Consider the following 16,061-nt stretch of genomic DNA (forward strand, 5'->3'; position numbering starts at 1 on the left):
ACTCTGAACTCAGCAGCACCTCTCCAGTACAGTGACAACATTTCTAATGTATATCATCAAGATAATTTTGATATATTTATATTGTCTTGGGATATTCCTGTGATTTTTTGGAAATCAGCTAGAATTGGAACCTCCTCTTGTGATCAGTATTTACCTTAGCACACAGAAGAGTTACATGGGAGGCTACAAGATTCTATACCAGCTATGGAAAACAAATAGTGGTCATGATCATATGTCACCTTTCACATCAAAAGATTTTCTGGGTAAATGTTCCCCTTGACATTTAGTCCAGTCGTGTCTGATTCTAGGGCACGGTGCTTATCTCTGTCTCCAAGCCGTACAGCCAGAGTTTGTCCATAGACAGTTTCCGTGGTCACGTGGCCAGCATTAGACACACAACACTGTTACCTTCCCACCATGGTGGTACCTATTTAACTACTCACATTTACATGCTTTCGAACTGCTAGGTTGGCGAGGAGCTGGGACAAGCGACGGTAGCTCACTCCATCGTGTGGATTCCATCTTACAACTGCTGGTCTTCTGACCTTGCCGGACAGAGGCTTCTGCAGTTTAACCCACAGCGCCACCGTATCCTAGATCCTTTCAAACCTAGACCTAAGATTTCTAGCCTTTCAGATTAACAAATAAACAGCTTTTGGGTTATTATGCATCTGATGACATTGCTGCTCTTTTGAAAGACTTTGCCACAGTTTTGACAACATTTCCTCATGTTCAATTTCCATTTTGAGTTGAGTGCACATTTCTAAAAGGCCTTGGATATATCTGTAAGTGGGCAGGGATCTCATTATTGTCCAGTACAAAAATGCCTCTGCCAGTGCCTTTTTCCACATATTGTTTCTCCTGTACTACTAACTCATCTCATATAAGTGAAATAACTTCCCCTAGTTTTATTTACATCTGAATATTGTATTTTGTATGTATGTATTTTAATTGACTGTGGAGAGATTGCAGGCTACAATCTGCCTGTAGTATACATGATCAAACAGAATATAACATCAATAAGAGTAAGAATAAGAACAACATCTTCTTCCTTGCCATGACTAGCCACTTCAGAATATGTATATTAGTGAAAGTACAAAAAAGAGAAACTATGCAAATACACCCAGTTTGCATAAGTTATAAGTGGCAGGGTTTAGCTTTCAGTTGAGCAGAATTGAGAGTGCCTAGATGTTGAATTTAATGGAGAGGGGCACAGAAGTGACTGTTACATACAGCACTGATGTTACCTGTCTGTCATGGGTTTGGAGGGAAAGTTCCATCCTATGGGGAGTGGAAGGCGGGACATCAGGAGGAGGGGCTGTACTGTATAAATATGTGATGCCTGTGTGGTGAAAGAGAGAGATGCTAAGAGACACTGGGTTGTGACGAAGCAGCAGCTGGGAAGAAGAAGCTGTTGTGGGAGTCTGTGTGTCAGACAGGGTACTACTGTGTGTCAGAGTACCAACCTGATAGGTTCAGGTGTCTGTTGGTTAGCCAGAACTGATAGGTTCAGGGTCTGTGCTTCAAGTTAAGGGTTCTGGGTGAACCAAACTGTATGCTTGTATGAGTGAGAATAAGCCACGTTACGTTACCTATTCACCTGATTGTTTTATTTTCCCTGTGTGTATTTAAAATAAACCTTATTCTTTTTATTGTTTGAAAATCCATCCCTGGTCTGTGTGACTTCTTAAAGGGAATGGTTGGTGGCAGCTTAGTAACTGTGTGACATATCCCAGTAGGTCTGGGTTTGTCACATTGATTGGTGTCCAGCGTGTGGGATACGACTGGTCCAGTTGTCCAGCGGTCCAGCAAAGCCTTGGCAGGTGTGCCCAGAGCAAGGGGGGTCTAGTCAGGGACAGTCTGAGGCGCGTAGGTAATCTTCTAGGTGTACCTCACGGGGAGGTGCGCTAGTAGAAGAACGTGCCAACTGGGGAGACTTAGATTAAGGTGCTCTGAGGCAGCCTAGTTTTGGCGGGAAAAAGCTGAGGCAAAACTGCGTAGTAACAGTGATCTAGCTTGCCAGCTGAGAGGCCCAGCAGAGGGGGGTAGGCTCTGACTCGATACTGTTGCAAATTTAGTGCTGAAGAACAGCAGCAATCTCTAGGGAGAGCTGGTTCTGAGGCAAGAAGGAAAAAAGTGGTCGTTTTATTTTGAGGCTTGACTTTTAAAGCAGCCTGTTCTGAGGGGGGATTATGCCCTTGACTCGAAGCCAAATGGCCGAAATGAGTGAAGTGAAAGACCCCCAGATTGACCAAGGTTCTGAGGATGAATTTGGCTCAGTGCAGGGTGACAGCACAGGAGAGCAGAACCCAGAACTTAGAAAATTGCTCATCGCCCAACAGCATGAACTGAGGATGAGGCAATTTGAAGTGGAGGAAAAGGAAAGGGAAAGAGAAGAAAGATTAGAGAGAGAAAGAAGGGAGGAAAGGGAGAAACAGAGACAATTTGAATTGGCATTGGAGAGAGAGAAAATGGCGTTTGAATTAAGAAAACTGGAACTGATGAACCAGAACAATAATAATAATAGGGATTCTGAGGGAGGCCAATTGTCTAAGGCTGACCTGAAGAAATTCCCTGTGTACCACAAGGGAGATTGTCCTGAGGTGTTCTTTTCCTTAGTGGAAAGAGCGTTTGTGGACTTCTCAGTGAGGGAAACTGAGAAGATGACCATCATGCGATCTTTAATCAGTGGTAGCCTGGCTGAGGTTTATGCCGAGATGCCTGAGGAACTGATGAAAGATTTTGCAGAGTTTAAAAAACTGGTCTTTGCCAGACATGGGATAAATGCGGAGCAGCTGAGACAAAGATTCAGGTCCCTCACAAAAAAACCAGAACAGACTTTTACCCAAGTGGGGGCCCAATTGGTGAGGCTGCTTGAGAAATGGCTATCGCAGGAAGGGACAGAGACCTATGAGCAGCTTAAAGATTTGATAGCGCTGGAACAGTTCTATTCAGTCCTGCATGGGGAATTGAAATTCCAGGTGAGGGAAAGGAAACCGAGGTCTGTGGCAGAAGCCTCAGAAATCGCAGATTTTATTTCCCAAATAAGAAAGCCCTTGGGTGAGGGGAAATCTGTAGGTAAACCCAAAGAAACCTACAGCAAGTACTCTCAGGGACCAGGGAAAAGCCAGCAAGGGGGAGGGGCCCATGGTGAAGGGAAGCCCTCAGACATGAAACCAAGACCTCAGATTTTGGAGGGAAAACCAAAACAAGATGAGAAAGAATCAAAATACACCAGAAAATGTTATTTCTGTCAGGGAAAGGGTCATCTAATCTCAGAGTGTGAGAAATTAAAGCAGCTAAAAGGAATGGTGCCTCAGAATGCTAGTGGGACCAAGCCAAAAGCTGTGTTCTGTGTCCAGAAAGAGCAAGGCTCAGTGTCACTGAGGGAGCCTGTTGCCATGGCTACTCAGTCTGGAACAGCTACCTCTGCTGATCAGGCTGAGGAAAATGGTCCTCTTGTGGAGGTAAAGCGCTGCTTGCTGATAAAAACAGATTCTCAGTTGTTTGAGACAGCAGGGGTGGACGTAGGAATACTTGACCGTCAGTATAGGGGGCTGCGGGACACTTGTTCCCAGGTAACCCTGTGCCATCCAGATATTATTCCTAGGGAGTTTATAATCCCAAATGAGAGCATAAAGGTGGCAGGGATTGAGGGGCAGGTAATCTCTCTGCCAGTAGCAGAGGTACCTGTCAACTTTCAAGGCTGGAGGGGAGATTGGCGGCTAGCGATTTCATCGACTCTGCCAGCAGCCGTGCTCGTGGGAAATGACCTGGCTGAACATGTGAAACGGGTGCTAGTGATTACACGCTCACAAGCCACCACAGGGACAGTTCAGGGGGGTAATGATGAGCCAGAGACGGAAGCAGAGGGGAGTTCAGAAGCTGTGGTGGAAACCTTAACCACAGACAGCAGATTTGGACAGGAGCAGAAGGCAGACGCCACTCTCCAAAAGTGTTTTGAACAGGTGACTGACGCCCAGCTAACACCTGAAACCCCAGTGAGATTTCTGGAGAAAAAGGGGATTTTATATAGAGAAACCCTGAGGAATATCTCAAAAGGGGGAGATGGGATCAGAAGTCAGCTGGTGGTACCTGAAAAGTATCGCCCCATGATCTTACAAAGGGGTCACTCTGACATGTTTGCTGCACACTTAGGGGTGAACAAAACACAGCAGAGAATCACACAGAATTTCTACTGGCCTGACATAGGGAAGCAGATCAGGGAGTTCTGTAAACAATGTGATGTGTGTCAAAGGCAGGGGAATAACCGCGACAGGACCAAAGCAAAGTTGTGCCCTTTGCCTGTGATTGACACTCCGTTCAAATGCATAGGGGTGGATATTGTGGGACCTTTGCCCAAGGCCACAAAGAGGGGGAACAGGTTCATTCTAACAATTGTGGACCATGCCACAAGGTATCCTGAAGCCATACCCTTGACTAACATTGAAACGAACACAGTGGCCGATGCTTTGGTGGGGTATATGTCCAGGATGGGATTTGCCTCAGAGATAATCACAGATTTGGGCGCATCGTTCACATCAAAGCTCATGAAACGCTTATGGCAAATCTGTGGAATAAAGCACAAGGAAACTACTGCCTATCATCCTGAAAGTAATGGGTTAACTGAGAAGTTCAATGGGACTCTAATGTGCATGATTAGGGCTTACTTGGCAGAGAATCCAAACAATTGGGACCAGAAGCTGCAATCCCTTTTGTTTGCTTATCGATCAGTGCCACAAGCCAGTACCGGGTTTAGTCCATTTGAACTTTTATTTGGGAGAAGGGTGAAAGGGCCCCTTGATTTGATCAAGCAAAATTGGGAGCAGATCACCCAGGATGACCCACAAGACGTTGTGACATACATAGACACCTTGATGAATGACCTAAGGAGAAATCTAGAGCTGGCAGCAGAAAACCTGCAAGCTCAGAAGGTCAGACAGAAAACATGGTATGACCACAAAGCTAGAGAGAGGCACTTTGACCCAGGGGAGGAAGTGCTTTGGCTTAGGCCCTGCAGAGAGAATAAACTGCAGCTCAAATGGGCAGGACCATATAGGGTCATTTCCAAGATGTCAGACCTGAACTACCTAATAGAGCAGGAGGAGAACCAAGCAAGGAGGGTGGTTCATGTGAATGCCCTAAAACCCTACTACAGAGGGGAACAGAGGGTTTTATTCGCGATAAAAGCAGCTGAGAGTGAGGAAGCTGAATTACCCTTCTGGGAGGGTAGAGGGGAAGTAAAATACAACCCAGGGGAGGTAAAGATCAGTCCTGCACTCACCCAAGACCAGCAGCAAGAACTAAAAATGCTGCTTAGTAAATATCAACAGGTGTTTTCCAACAAGCCGGGGATAGTGAAGGGAGTGATGCATCGGATCCACACAGGGGATGCACCCCCGCAGGCAGTATCCCCATACCGAGTAACGGGACCCTATAGGGACAAGGTGCGGAAGGAGCTGGACGAGATGCTGAGGGAGAACATAATCGTCCCCTCTTCTAGTCCTTGGTCCTCTCCGATAGTCCTTGTGGACAAGCCTGATGGGAGCATTAGGTTTTGTGTCGATTACAGGAAATTAAACCGTGTAACCACTCCTGATGCCTACCCAATGCCCAGGCTAGACAACCTGATTGAAACCATAGGGGGTTGTCGGTTCATCTCATCATTGGACCTGGTAAAGGGATATTGGCAATTAAGAATTGATCCCAGGGATCAAGAAAAGACTGCCTTTTGCAGCCCTTTTGGTCTCTATGAGTTTCGAGTCCTGAGCTTTGGTCTCAGAAATGCACCAGCCACATTCCAAAGGCTGATGGACCAGACCTTGGCAGGGCTCAGTGACTTTACAGTGGCCTACATTGACGACATAGGGATCTTCAGTAATACCTGGGAAGATCACCTGATACACCTGGAGTTAGTGCTGCAGAGGTTAAGTGCAGCAGGGCTAACAGTAAAGGCCAGCAAGTGTCAGCTGGGTAGCCCAGAAATAAAATACTTGGGTCACATGGTAGGGGGAGGAGTGATAAAACCCCTGGAGGCCAAAATAGAAGCTGTTCGTGATTGGCCTAGACCCAACACCAAGAAAAAGGTCAAATCATTTCTTGGGTTGGTGGGCTACTACAGAAAGTTCATCCCGAGGTTTAGCGAGATTGCGGCTCCGCTGACCGATCTGACGAGGAAGAAGGCTGATGACCGCATCCCGTGGACCAGCGACTGTGAGGCGGCGTTCCAGAGGTTGAAGGAGGCGTTGATCAACTATCCAGTCCTGCGTGCTCCAGACTTCGACCGGGAGTTCATCATCTACACCGATGCGTCTAACAGCGGGGTAGGAGCAGTTCTGTGCCAGGAGGATGAGAATGGTGACCAGCATCCAGTGTCCTACCTGAGTAGGAAACTTCAAAAAGGTGAGAGACATTTGGCAACCGTGGAGAAGGAGTGTTTGGACATAGTCTACGCGATCCAGAAGGCCAAGCCTTACATCTGGGGAAGACATTTTATTCTGTGTACTGACCATTCACCATTGCAATGGTTAAAGACAATGAAAACCCACAATAGCAAACTTATGAGGTGGGCTTTAAACCTACAGGACTATGACTTTGAAGTGAAGGTGGTCAGAGGGTCAGTGAACTGTGTTGCTGACACCTTATCAAGAAGACCTGAAGATTGAAGACGGCGAAAGAAACATGGACTATGTGTATATATTGTGAACAAAAAGTAAAATGTACCTGTTTTTGAATTGGTTTGTATGAATAAAGGTAAATTGATGTAATGTATATGGTAAATGTTTAACTTAGAATGTAAGTATGAGTAAGTATAATATGGTATGTATAACTGTTGTTGTGTATTTTATTCAGGTTGTTTTTTGGTGAAAAGCACGTTAGCTTTCCCCCTACAAAACAACTTATAAAGAGGGGAGGTGTTACATACAGCACTGATGTTACCTGTCTGTCATGGGTTTGGAGGGAAAGTTCCATCCTATGGGGAGTGGAAGGCGGGACATCAGGAGGAGGGGCTGTACTGTATAAATATGTGATGCCTGTGTGGTGAAAGAGAGAGATGCTAAGAGACACTGGGTTGTGACGAAGCAGCAGCTGGGAAGAAGAAGCTGTTGTGGGAGTCTGTGTGTCAGACAGGGTACTACTGTGTGTCAGAGTACCAACCTGATAGGTTCAGGTGTCTGTTGGTTAGCCAGAACTGATAGGTTCAGGGTCTGTGCTTCAAGTTAAGGGTTCTGGGTGAACCAAACTGTATGCTTGTATGAGTGAGAATAAGCCACGTTACGTTACCTATTCACCTGATTGTTTTATTTTCCCTGTGTGTATTTAAAATAAACCTTATTCTTTTTATTGTTTGAAAATCCATCCCTGGTCTGTGTGACTTCTTAAAGGGAATGGTTGGTGGCAGCTTAGTAACTGTGTGACATATCCCAGTAGGTCTGGGTTTGTCACAGTGACTATGATGCAAAGAGGGAAATTGCCAACAGATGTGGAATTAGGGGTGAGGAAGAAGCTAGTCTGCTCTACAGTTTAATATCTATAACATCATTCGCACTTTTCCCTGGGTTGCATGAACTAGAAAACAGTTATTTTTTGTCAGTCTTTTCCAATTTTTGTGATTCAGTTCTCTGATTTAAAAAATGTGTGAAAAACATCTGTATTAGAAGAAACATCATTAAAAATGCATGCATACAGGAAAACTATGTAGAAAGGGCATATATTAGTAGAAATTGCTTGGGAAAATATGTATTCTAGGGGGCAATGTATGCAAAAATGTCAGATTTTTCAAGCATACAAAATACGCATTTAAAAAACATAAAAATACTCATAAACCTGTATTAAAAATAGAAAATTATCCTTTAGAAATACAAACAATTATAGGGAGAAAAAAACAGATTCATCCATCCTGAAGTATAATACAATGGCAACTCTGGGGTTTTAAAAACTTTTTTTGGATGGGGATAAAATCATTCAGTTCATTCTCTTGGGAGATGCATGAATTTGTACCAAATCATGGTGGTTGTTTTAATATGAGAGTAATTTGTAACTGGATCATTGATGCAGATTTTAGAATTGTACAAAAATACCCACTGTTGCAGCAAATAGAACAAGACAACCTCTTTAAAAAAAATCCATCTGTCTACATCTAAATCTCAATTTAATTTACACTTGTGATGAATTACTATGTATAAGCAAATAGGACAAGCAATGTCTTACAAATGACAGTAATGGTCATGCATGAGAAAAATCAGACCTATGTACCTAACCATTAAATGTATATAAATGCTTTATTTATTTTTAATAAAGATCCCTTAATGTGCTTCTTCTCTGGAAAAGACCCTGATGTTGGGAAAATGTGAAGGCAAGAGGAGAAGAAGACAACAGAGGACGAGATGGTTAGACAGTGTCATCAAAGCTACCAACATGAATTTGACCAAACTCCGGGAGGTAGTGGAACACAGGAGGGCCTGGCATGCTCTGGTCCATGGGGGTCACGAAGAGTTGGACACAAGTTAATGACTAAACACCAACAATGTGCTTCTAGGCTCATGTGGAAGAACGTTCATGGACAGTCAACAGAATAAAGTCTACTATCTAAATTGTGAAAACAATAAAATCGATTGCGAACACATGGATCTACATTCTGCTGCCTCATCTAAGCTCCCCCTTTGGCCCACTTCTCTAAGGTCAGACCTAGAGAAAGTCAGCCTTGCAGTTCTGTAAAGGCCCAGAAGACATAAATTAGAACCTATCACAGAGGAATATAACTCAGGCTGCAACCTAGTAGACATCATGATGATATTTTCTTCTACTTATTGTGGCATATTCAAATGTGTTGCTAAATCAGTTTTCCCCCCGTGAACATATAGACCAAAATCCTGTTCATATAGAATAGGCATATCTAATCAATGAGAATTTGGATGAGTCAACTCCATAGGCTCCTGTGATTCAAACGGGCCTATTCCAATTATAACTTACTTTACCACACTAAATCACAGTTAGAGTAGGCTCACTTGAATCAACAGACATTATGAAGGAATTGTCTCACTAAACCCCACTTACAATACTATGAAACAGGATTTTGGCCATAAACTCCAAAATCATGTTTTGTGTTTCAGGCATCTAGTGGTTTATGTTGTTGTGTAGTTTCCCTCTCTTCTGGATTCCCTGAGAATCCCCAGATGGTATTCCAAACTGTGCAGCACTGCCAGACTGTTGACACAGTTGTTCTCCTATAAGGTACATTGTGTTGAAAAGCAGCAGCAATGTAAGAAGGAAAACCAACAGTTGACTCCTTGGAAATTTTCAGTCCGCTCTTGGTATGACTGGCACCAACTAACATTCCTTGAAGCAACTATCTTCCCCTTCTTTTAGCACTATATTACATATTACTTTGGGTATCTCACCTCTTCTTACAGTGAATATCATACACCCCACAGGTGATCTATCTGCTGCAATCTCTATAGAGTCATTTTGGCGGAGCGGGCCATGGACGCCACCTGGGTTTCCATGGTAAGTGCCAGGTCCAGATGTATCCCCAAGTCGCGCACCACACTCTTTGCGGTGAGTCACCCCACCAAAAAAAGAGAGGGAGTTTCCCAAACTGCCAATGGAGGGACTGCCCACCCGCAAGACCTCCGTCTTGTCCAGGTTCAACTTCAACCCATTCAGCTGCATCCATTGCAGCACAGCCTCCAGACAGCGCTGAAGGTACAGAACGGCATCCACTGAGGTAGGTGAAGAGGAGATGTAGAGCTGGGTGTCATAAGCGTACTGATGGCACGAAGTGCCACAATCCCTTATGATCCCACCCAGTGGCCTCATCTAGATGTTGAACAGCATTCGGGAGATGATCGACCCCTGTGGAACCCCACAATTGAGACTCCACGGGGCCGAAACGCTCTCCTCGAGCTGTACTCACAATATTAAAAATATTGATATTGTTTCTACCACCCCTATGTTCAATGGAAAGTGACAGACTAAGAAAGTGTTGTTGTCAGGAATAGCAGCAGAAGTATCAATGAAAAAATCTTATTAGATTAAATCATCTTTCCATTCTTTTTACAGTACACATGGATGATAAATGGCTTACTATCATGCAAGTTATCTAATCTTCTGGATTTGTCTTTATCTACACATAGCCACCACATTGCATCCAAAATAATATGATGGAAATTTCAGCTTCTTAAAATAATTTGTCAGTTTGAATTCAAATATGTGCATGCAAGGATATAAATTACTGTGAAGAACTTTACTATGAACTTGAAATAATAAGGATATTCATCTATCTATCTTTCATAACAGTATGTGCTATACAATTAATCTTCAACAGGAAGATGCCACACGTTTTCTCCAAATATTCTTTGCCAGGAATCAAAAACCTGAAAAATCTGTTTCAGACTTTAAAATAATGGTATTGTTAGTATAAAAATATATATATTAATATGCATTATTTGCATCAAAAAGCAGAGACAAGTAGGTACTAACTGTTGTAATAACTTCCTTGCAAAGCCGTTCTGTCACTGTAGTAATATTGTTACCTTCCTAAACTCTACTTTTGTAATATATTGTGAACATGGAAGCATCTTACCTTGCTTCCATTTTCTTTTGCCTCTTGTTCCATCTTAAGATCAGATACTAGGATGTTCTTGTACTTGTTCTTTCCATCACTGCTTTGGTCATCTAACCTGTACTCTGAAGTGAGCTGAGCAGAAAAGGGGCTGTCACTCAGGTTCAGAGGTTGTTCATCAGGTTCCAGGGTTGTTTTGCCATTACTGTTGGTTTCTGCTGCTTCCCTGCAGTGTGTTGCCCCTGAAGCGTTAGAACTGTGTCCGGCTGTCTCATTGCCGTTAAAACTTTCTGCAGCTGAGTCATCTATGAAACACATGGATTTACAGATTTTCAGTGGCATGTTGTCAACACCATCTCTACTGAAACAGAACGCACATAGACATGTACATACATTTTGTATAGCGTCACTAAGAATATAACTGAAATTGTTTGTGACCCTAGTAACTCACCTTAAGAGCAGTAAGTGAAATTTCTGCCAGAGGAAATCAGTTTATGATGTAAGCAAAGGTTCAGTTGCTTAAACCATATCAGCTGAAAGTATTATGCATATAACCAATCAATGAGTTTTATAAATTACATTTCTTCAATGGTACGGATACTAAAATATACTAAAATATATGGGGTTGGATTCAAAGTTTCTTTTGTTCTGATGGAACAAAGCTCCGACAATGGAAGGGCTTGTTAATGATGGGACACAGAAAATGGTTTCCCCAAGATCTTAGTGATAGGCAGGTTTATAGAGAAAGAAGTGTTCCTTCAAATATCTAGATCCCAAGCTGTTTCAGGCTTTGCAAATCATTGTCAACACCTTGAACTCAGTTCCAAAGCATTTTGACAGCCAGTACTAATCCTTCAGAACCAACATCATGTGGATTCTGAAAGATGTTCCTGTTAACAGTCTAGCTGCTGCTTAATGCATTTGCTGCAGCATCCATGTCATCTTCAAGGAGAGCCCCACATAGAGTGCATTGTAGTAATCTAACTAGGTTAACCCTATCCAAGAATGGTCGTAGCTGGCAAGACTAGTTTCAGCTGGCCCTAGGCACTCCAAGCCATATATATCCTACACATATTCACTTTTCACATTGACTGTGAAAAAATTGTCTTTGTAAAGGCTTTACCATCTCCACATAAATATAGTCATATATTATCCTAAAGGAATGAATACAAAAATAGTCTTTTACTCCTGGTGTTACCAAGGTAACCAATTCACACAATTTCTGGGCCATTTGGTTTCTTTATGATGAAAAACAACTTTTTCAAAGATTTGTTTTTCCTCAGATTTTCAAAACTGCAGCCCCAAGCAGATCTTTGTTATTACTAACTGAACAGATTGCATGAAATAGTTATTTTAACATTCAGTACAGTATATTGATACTTTTCCCTATTGGTTCTCTACTTTTTTAAATGTGGTCAGCGTGTTTGAAATTTTACAACAGATATTTTTGGATATTCATGTCCAATTCTAATACGTTTTCAGTATATCTCAATTCCTAAAAGCAGCTCCACGTACTATGCATGTAATTTTCAGTGGAAATTAATTGCATTTAACAATGACCAAATTCAGACAAACACCCTAGTTTAGCAACAAACGATGATATGCCTCAGGTTTATCTGATTTCCTCTCGCTATCATCTTTTGGCACTCCTACAAGGAAAGTATTGGAAGTTTCTGCTTCTGTTTAAGGTTTACTGAATGTCAGCACACTGTACTAACCATAAACTGTGGCTGTTCTGAACTACCATTTGTTGACTCTATGGGCTCAAGTTAAAGGAAGCTAGATTTCGGTTGAATATCAGGAAAAACTTCCTAACTGTTAGAGCTATATGACAGTGGAACCAGTTACCTCAGGAGTTGGTGAGTGCTCCAACACTGGAGGCATTCAAGAAAAACTTGGATAATCACCTAGCAGATATGCTTTGATTGTATTCCTGTCTTGAGTAGGGGATTGGACTTGATAGCCTTGTAGGCCCCTTTCAACTTCACTTTTCTATGATTTTATGATTCTATATATAAACACAAACACACACACACACTTATTTTTGCACTGCACTAACTGTTAGTGCAATACAACAGTGGAACCAATTGCCTCAAGAGGTGGTGAGTGCTCCAACACTGGAGGCACTCAAGAGAAATTTAGACAATCACCCTGCAGATATCCTTTGATTTATATTCCTGCATCAAGGATTGGACTTGATGGCCTTATAGGATGCTTCCAACTTCACTATTCTATGATAATATAAAAACATAAAACCAGCGGAACAGGAAGTGAGGTATTCAGCCAGAGTTGAAGTGAAAGGCCTGAAAAGGAATATTTCCAACTACCTCCTAAATGATTACAGGGAGGAGACCAAGCATAACTTGGTTGACTTCAAAGTACTAATGATCATTTATAAAGCCCTAAACAGTTTGGGACCTCAATATTTGGCAGATCGTCTTCTCCCACCCAGATCTAACCGAATCACCCGATATAGCCAGCAGGGACGGCTGAGGGGTCTGACGCCGAGAGAGGCCTGGAAGGAAAAAACAAGAAACTGGGCCTTCTCCGCAGTGGCCCCTAGACTGTGGAACACCCTCCCAACAGAAATTCGGCTGGCACCCTCGCTGGGTGTTTTTAAAAGCCAGTTAAAAACTTGGCTATTCAAGCAGGCCTTCCCTCCAGTCAACTAAGTCTTTCTCATTTTTTCCTTTCTTATGCTATTCCATCTTGGTAATCCTTTCTTTAAATTAATTGTTCTAATTGAGATTGTAACTGTAATTTTTATGATTTTATATATTTTTTATACTGTTCTGTTTTATTTTGTAAGCCGCCCCATGTAGGCATGGTCTAGAGAGGCAGGGTAAAAATCAAATAAATAAATAAATAAATAAATAAATAAATAAATAAATAAATAAATAAATAAATAAATAAATAAATAAATAAATAAATAAATAAATAAATCCTCTGGGAGTTGATTCCATAACCTTGGTGCCACCACAGAGAAGGCTCTACCTCTAATAGATGACTTTCAGGCTTCTCTCAGAGTGGCTACATGGAAGATCTGGTAGGTTGGGCCAATGACATTGGGAAAAGATGGTCTGACAGGTAATATGGTCCCAAACCATGAAAGGATTATACTCTAGTGTCAAAAACTTGAAGCTGAGAACAACAGGTAACCAGTGGAGACTGTCCAGAACTGGGGTGATGTAATCAAACTTCCTCACACCAGCCACTGTAATCTCTTGTCAACTACAAAGGCAGCCCTATGTGGAGAGGATTGCAGTAGTCTATCTGGGAGATAACCAGTTTTTGCACCAATGTTCTGTGGGATCCCTTGTCTAGGTAGGGGTGGAGATGGGTGTCAAACCTAAGAGGATTAAAAACCAATCTGGTCACAGCTGTGATCTGGGAATCCCCAGAAAGAGTAGGGTCCAGAAGAATACCCAACTTAAGAACTTGATCCCTAAAAAGGAGTGCAACTCCATCCAGCATAGGGATATCCTTCCCCAAACATTTGGAGGGGTCCTGCATAAACAAAATCTCTGTCTTGTTTGGATTCAGTTTGAGCCTGTTTGCCCTGGTCCATTCCAGTAATGAAGTCAGGCAATGCTCAAGCATACTGATGACACTTTACTCCAAATCTCTATATAACCTCCCCCAGTGGCTTAACACAGATGTTAAGCAGCACCGAGGATACTGACAACCCTGGGGTACCTCACAATTGAGGGTCCAAGGGACCAACAATTCAACTTGAAGCTGAACTCTCTGGACATGGTCCTCAAGAAAGGACCGGGACCAACTTAATGCTAGGCCCGCAATCCCAATCTCCAAGAGCCTATCCAGAAGGATACCATGGTTGATGATACCAAAGCTGCTGAGATCAAGTAGAACCAGCAGAGTACAATAACCTCTCTTGGACTCCCTTAAAAAGGGTGACCAGCCCTAACCTGGCTAATCACCTTTAAAATGCCTTTTACTTTCACCAGGCTTGCATTAAGCCCAAATCATAAGAGCCAAAGTGGTTTTAAATTTGAAACATAAAAATAAAGATATTTATTGAAAAATTACTTGTTAAATTGCACAGAATTTAGCTTGAGGTTACATTAATCATGGGGGGACATGGTGGCACTGCGGGCTAAACTGCAGAAGCCTCTGTGCTGCAGGGTCAGAAGACCAGCAGTCATAAGATCGAATCCACGTGATGAAGTGAGCTCCCGTCGCTTTGTTCCAGCTCCTCGCCAACCTAGCAGTTCAAAAGCATGCAAATGCAAGTACAGTGGGGTCTCGACTTACAAACTTAATCCATATTGGAAGGTGGTTCTTAGGTCGAAAAGTTCGTAGGTCGAATCTGCATTTCCCATAGGAATGCATTGAAAACCATTTAATCTGTATCTGCTCTTTTCCGTCTATAGAAACTAATGGGAAGCTGCTATTCTGCCTTCTGCCACTAGAGGGGGATATTTTTTCTTTTTTTTCCCCTTAGGTTCAGGAAACAAGGCAGGGGACAGCTTGCAAAGCACTTTAGAAATCTTTTTTTTTCAACAAAGCCAATTTTAAATCCTGTTTTAGAGCATGTTGTGCTGATTTTTTCAGCACAAAGACACACAGGCAGGCTTTTTAGGTGCTGAGCAAGCCTACCCAAGCCTTTTCAGAGGCAGCTGATCAGCTGATAGGTGGGGAGAAGAGGGTGCTGGAGCGGGGCAAAAGCACAAAATGGCTGCCAGGCTCCCTTCTGGTGTGGGCTTTTAGCTGTTTCCTGCTCTTTTTCCTGCTGTTTGGGGGCTACCAAGGCCTGGTAAGTGACTTTCTTTTATTTATTTTTAAGTTTCTGACCCTTTTTTCCCCTCCAGAAGCCTCTAAGGGGAGGGAGGGGGCACTTTTTTTCCTGTTCGTAACTCGAGGGAAGTTCGTATGTCAAGTCCTTAATTCCCCTATAGGGTGGGTTTGTAAGTTGAATTGTTCACAAGTAGTTCGTTCGTAAGTCGAGACCCCACTGTAGATAAATAGGTGCCACTTTGGTGGGAAGGTAAAATGGCGCTCCCTAGTCACGCTGGTCACGTGACAACAGAAACTGTCTTCGGGCAAGTGCTGGCTCTACGGCTTGAAAATGGGATGAGCACCGCCCCCTAGAATCAGACACGACTGGACTAAAAATGTCAAGGGGAATCTTTACCTTTACCTTACATTAATAATATGTGCCAACTTTCCCACACCAGACATTGCTCTCTCTGATACAAGTGTTTCTCTTTTACGTCGTCGTCTAGTCGTTTAGTCGTGCCCGACTCTTCGTGACCCCATGGACCAGAGCACGCCAGGCCCTCCTATCTTCCACTGCCTCTCGTAGTTGTGTCAATTTCATGCAGCCCTCTCTATTTTACAGCCCTCTCTAAAAACTCAAACAAACTTAACTCTCCCTCTGTTAACTTCGACCCTCCATGGGAAACAAATTAACCTTTCCTTTTTCTTTTTCTTCTCAGTTGATTCTCCTCCTGCCTTTTCTCATCCAATAAGCTCC

General features: G+C 42.8%; 1 protein-coding gene across 4 annotated transcripts in view; it reads right to left on the reverse strand.

Annotated features, from left to right (window-relative positions):
* Window positions 1–16,061, reverse strand: part of NOL4 (nucleolar protein 4) — a 216,107-nt gene that overhangs the window by 58,671 nt on the left and 141,375 nt on the right. For all 4 annotated transcript variants that reach the window (XM_020790952.3, XM_020790950.3, XM_020790949.3 and 1 more), the window contains exon 6: window positions 10,586–10,869. In XM_020790952.3, coding sequence (XP_020646611.3) covers window positions 10,586–10,869 — 284 coding nt within the window. The remainder of the gene's footprint in view (window positions 1–10,585; window positions 10,870–16,061) is intronic.

This window comes from Pogona vitticeps, chromosome 4 (genome assembly GCF_051106095.1).
Source record: "Pogona vitticeps strain Pit_001003342236 chromosome 4, PviZW2.1, whole genome shotgun sequence".
Taxonomy (NCBI): Eukaryota; Metazoa; Chordata; class Lepidosauria; order Squamata; family Agamidae; genus Pogona; species Pogona vitticeps.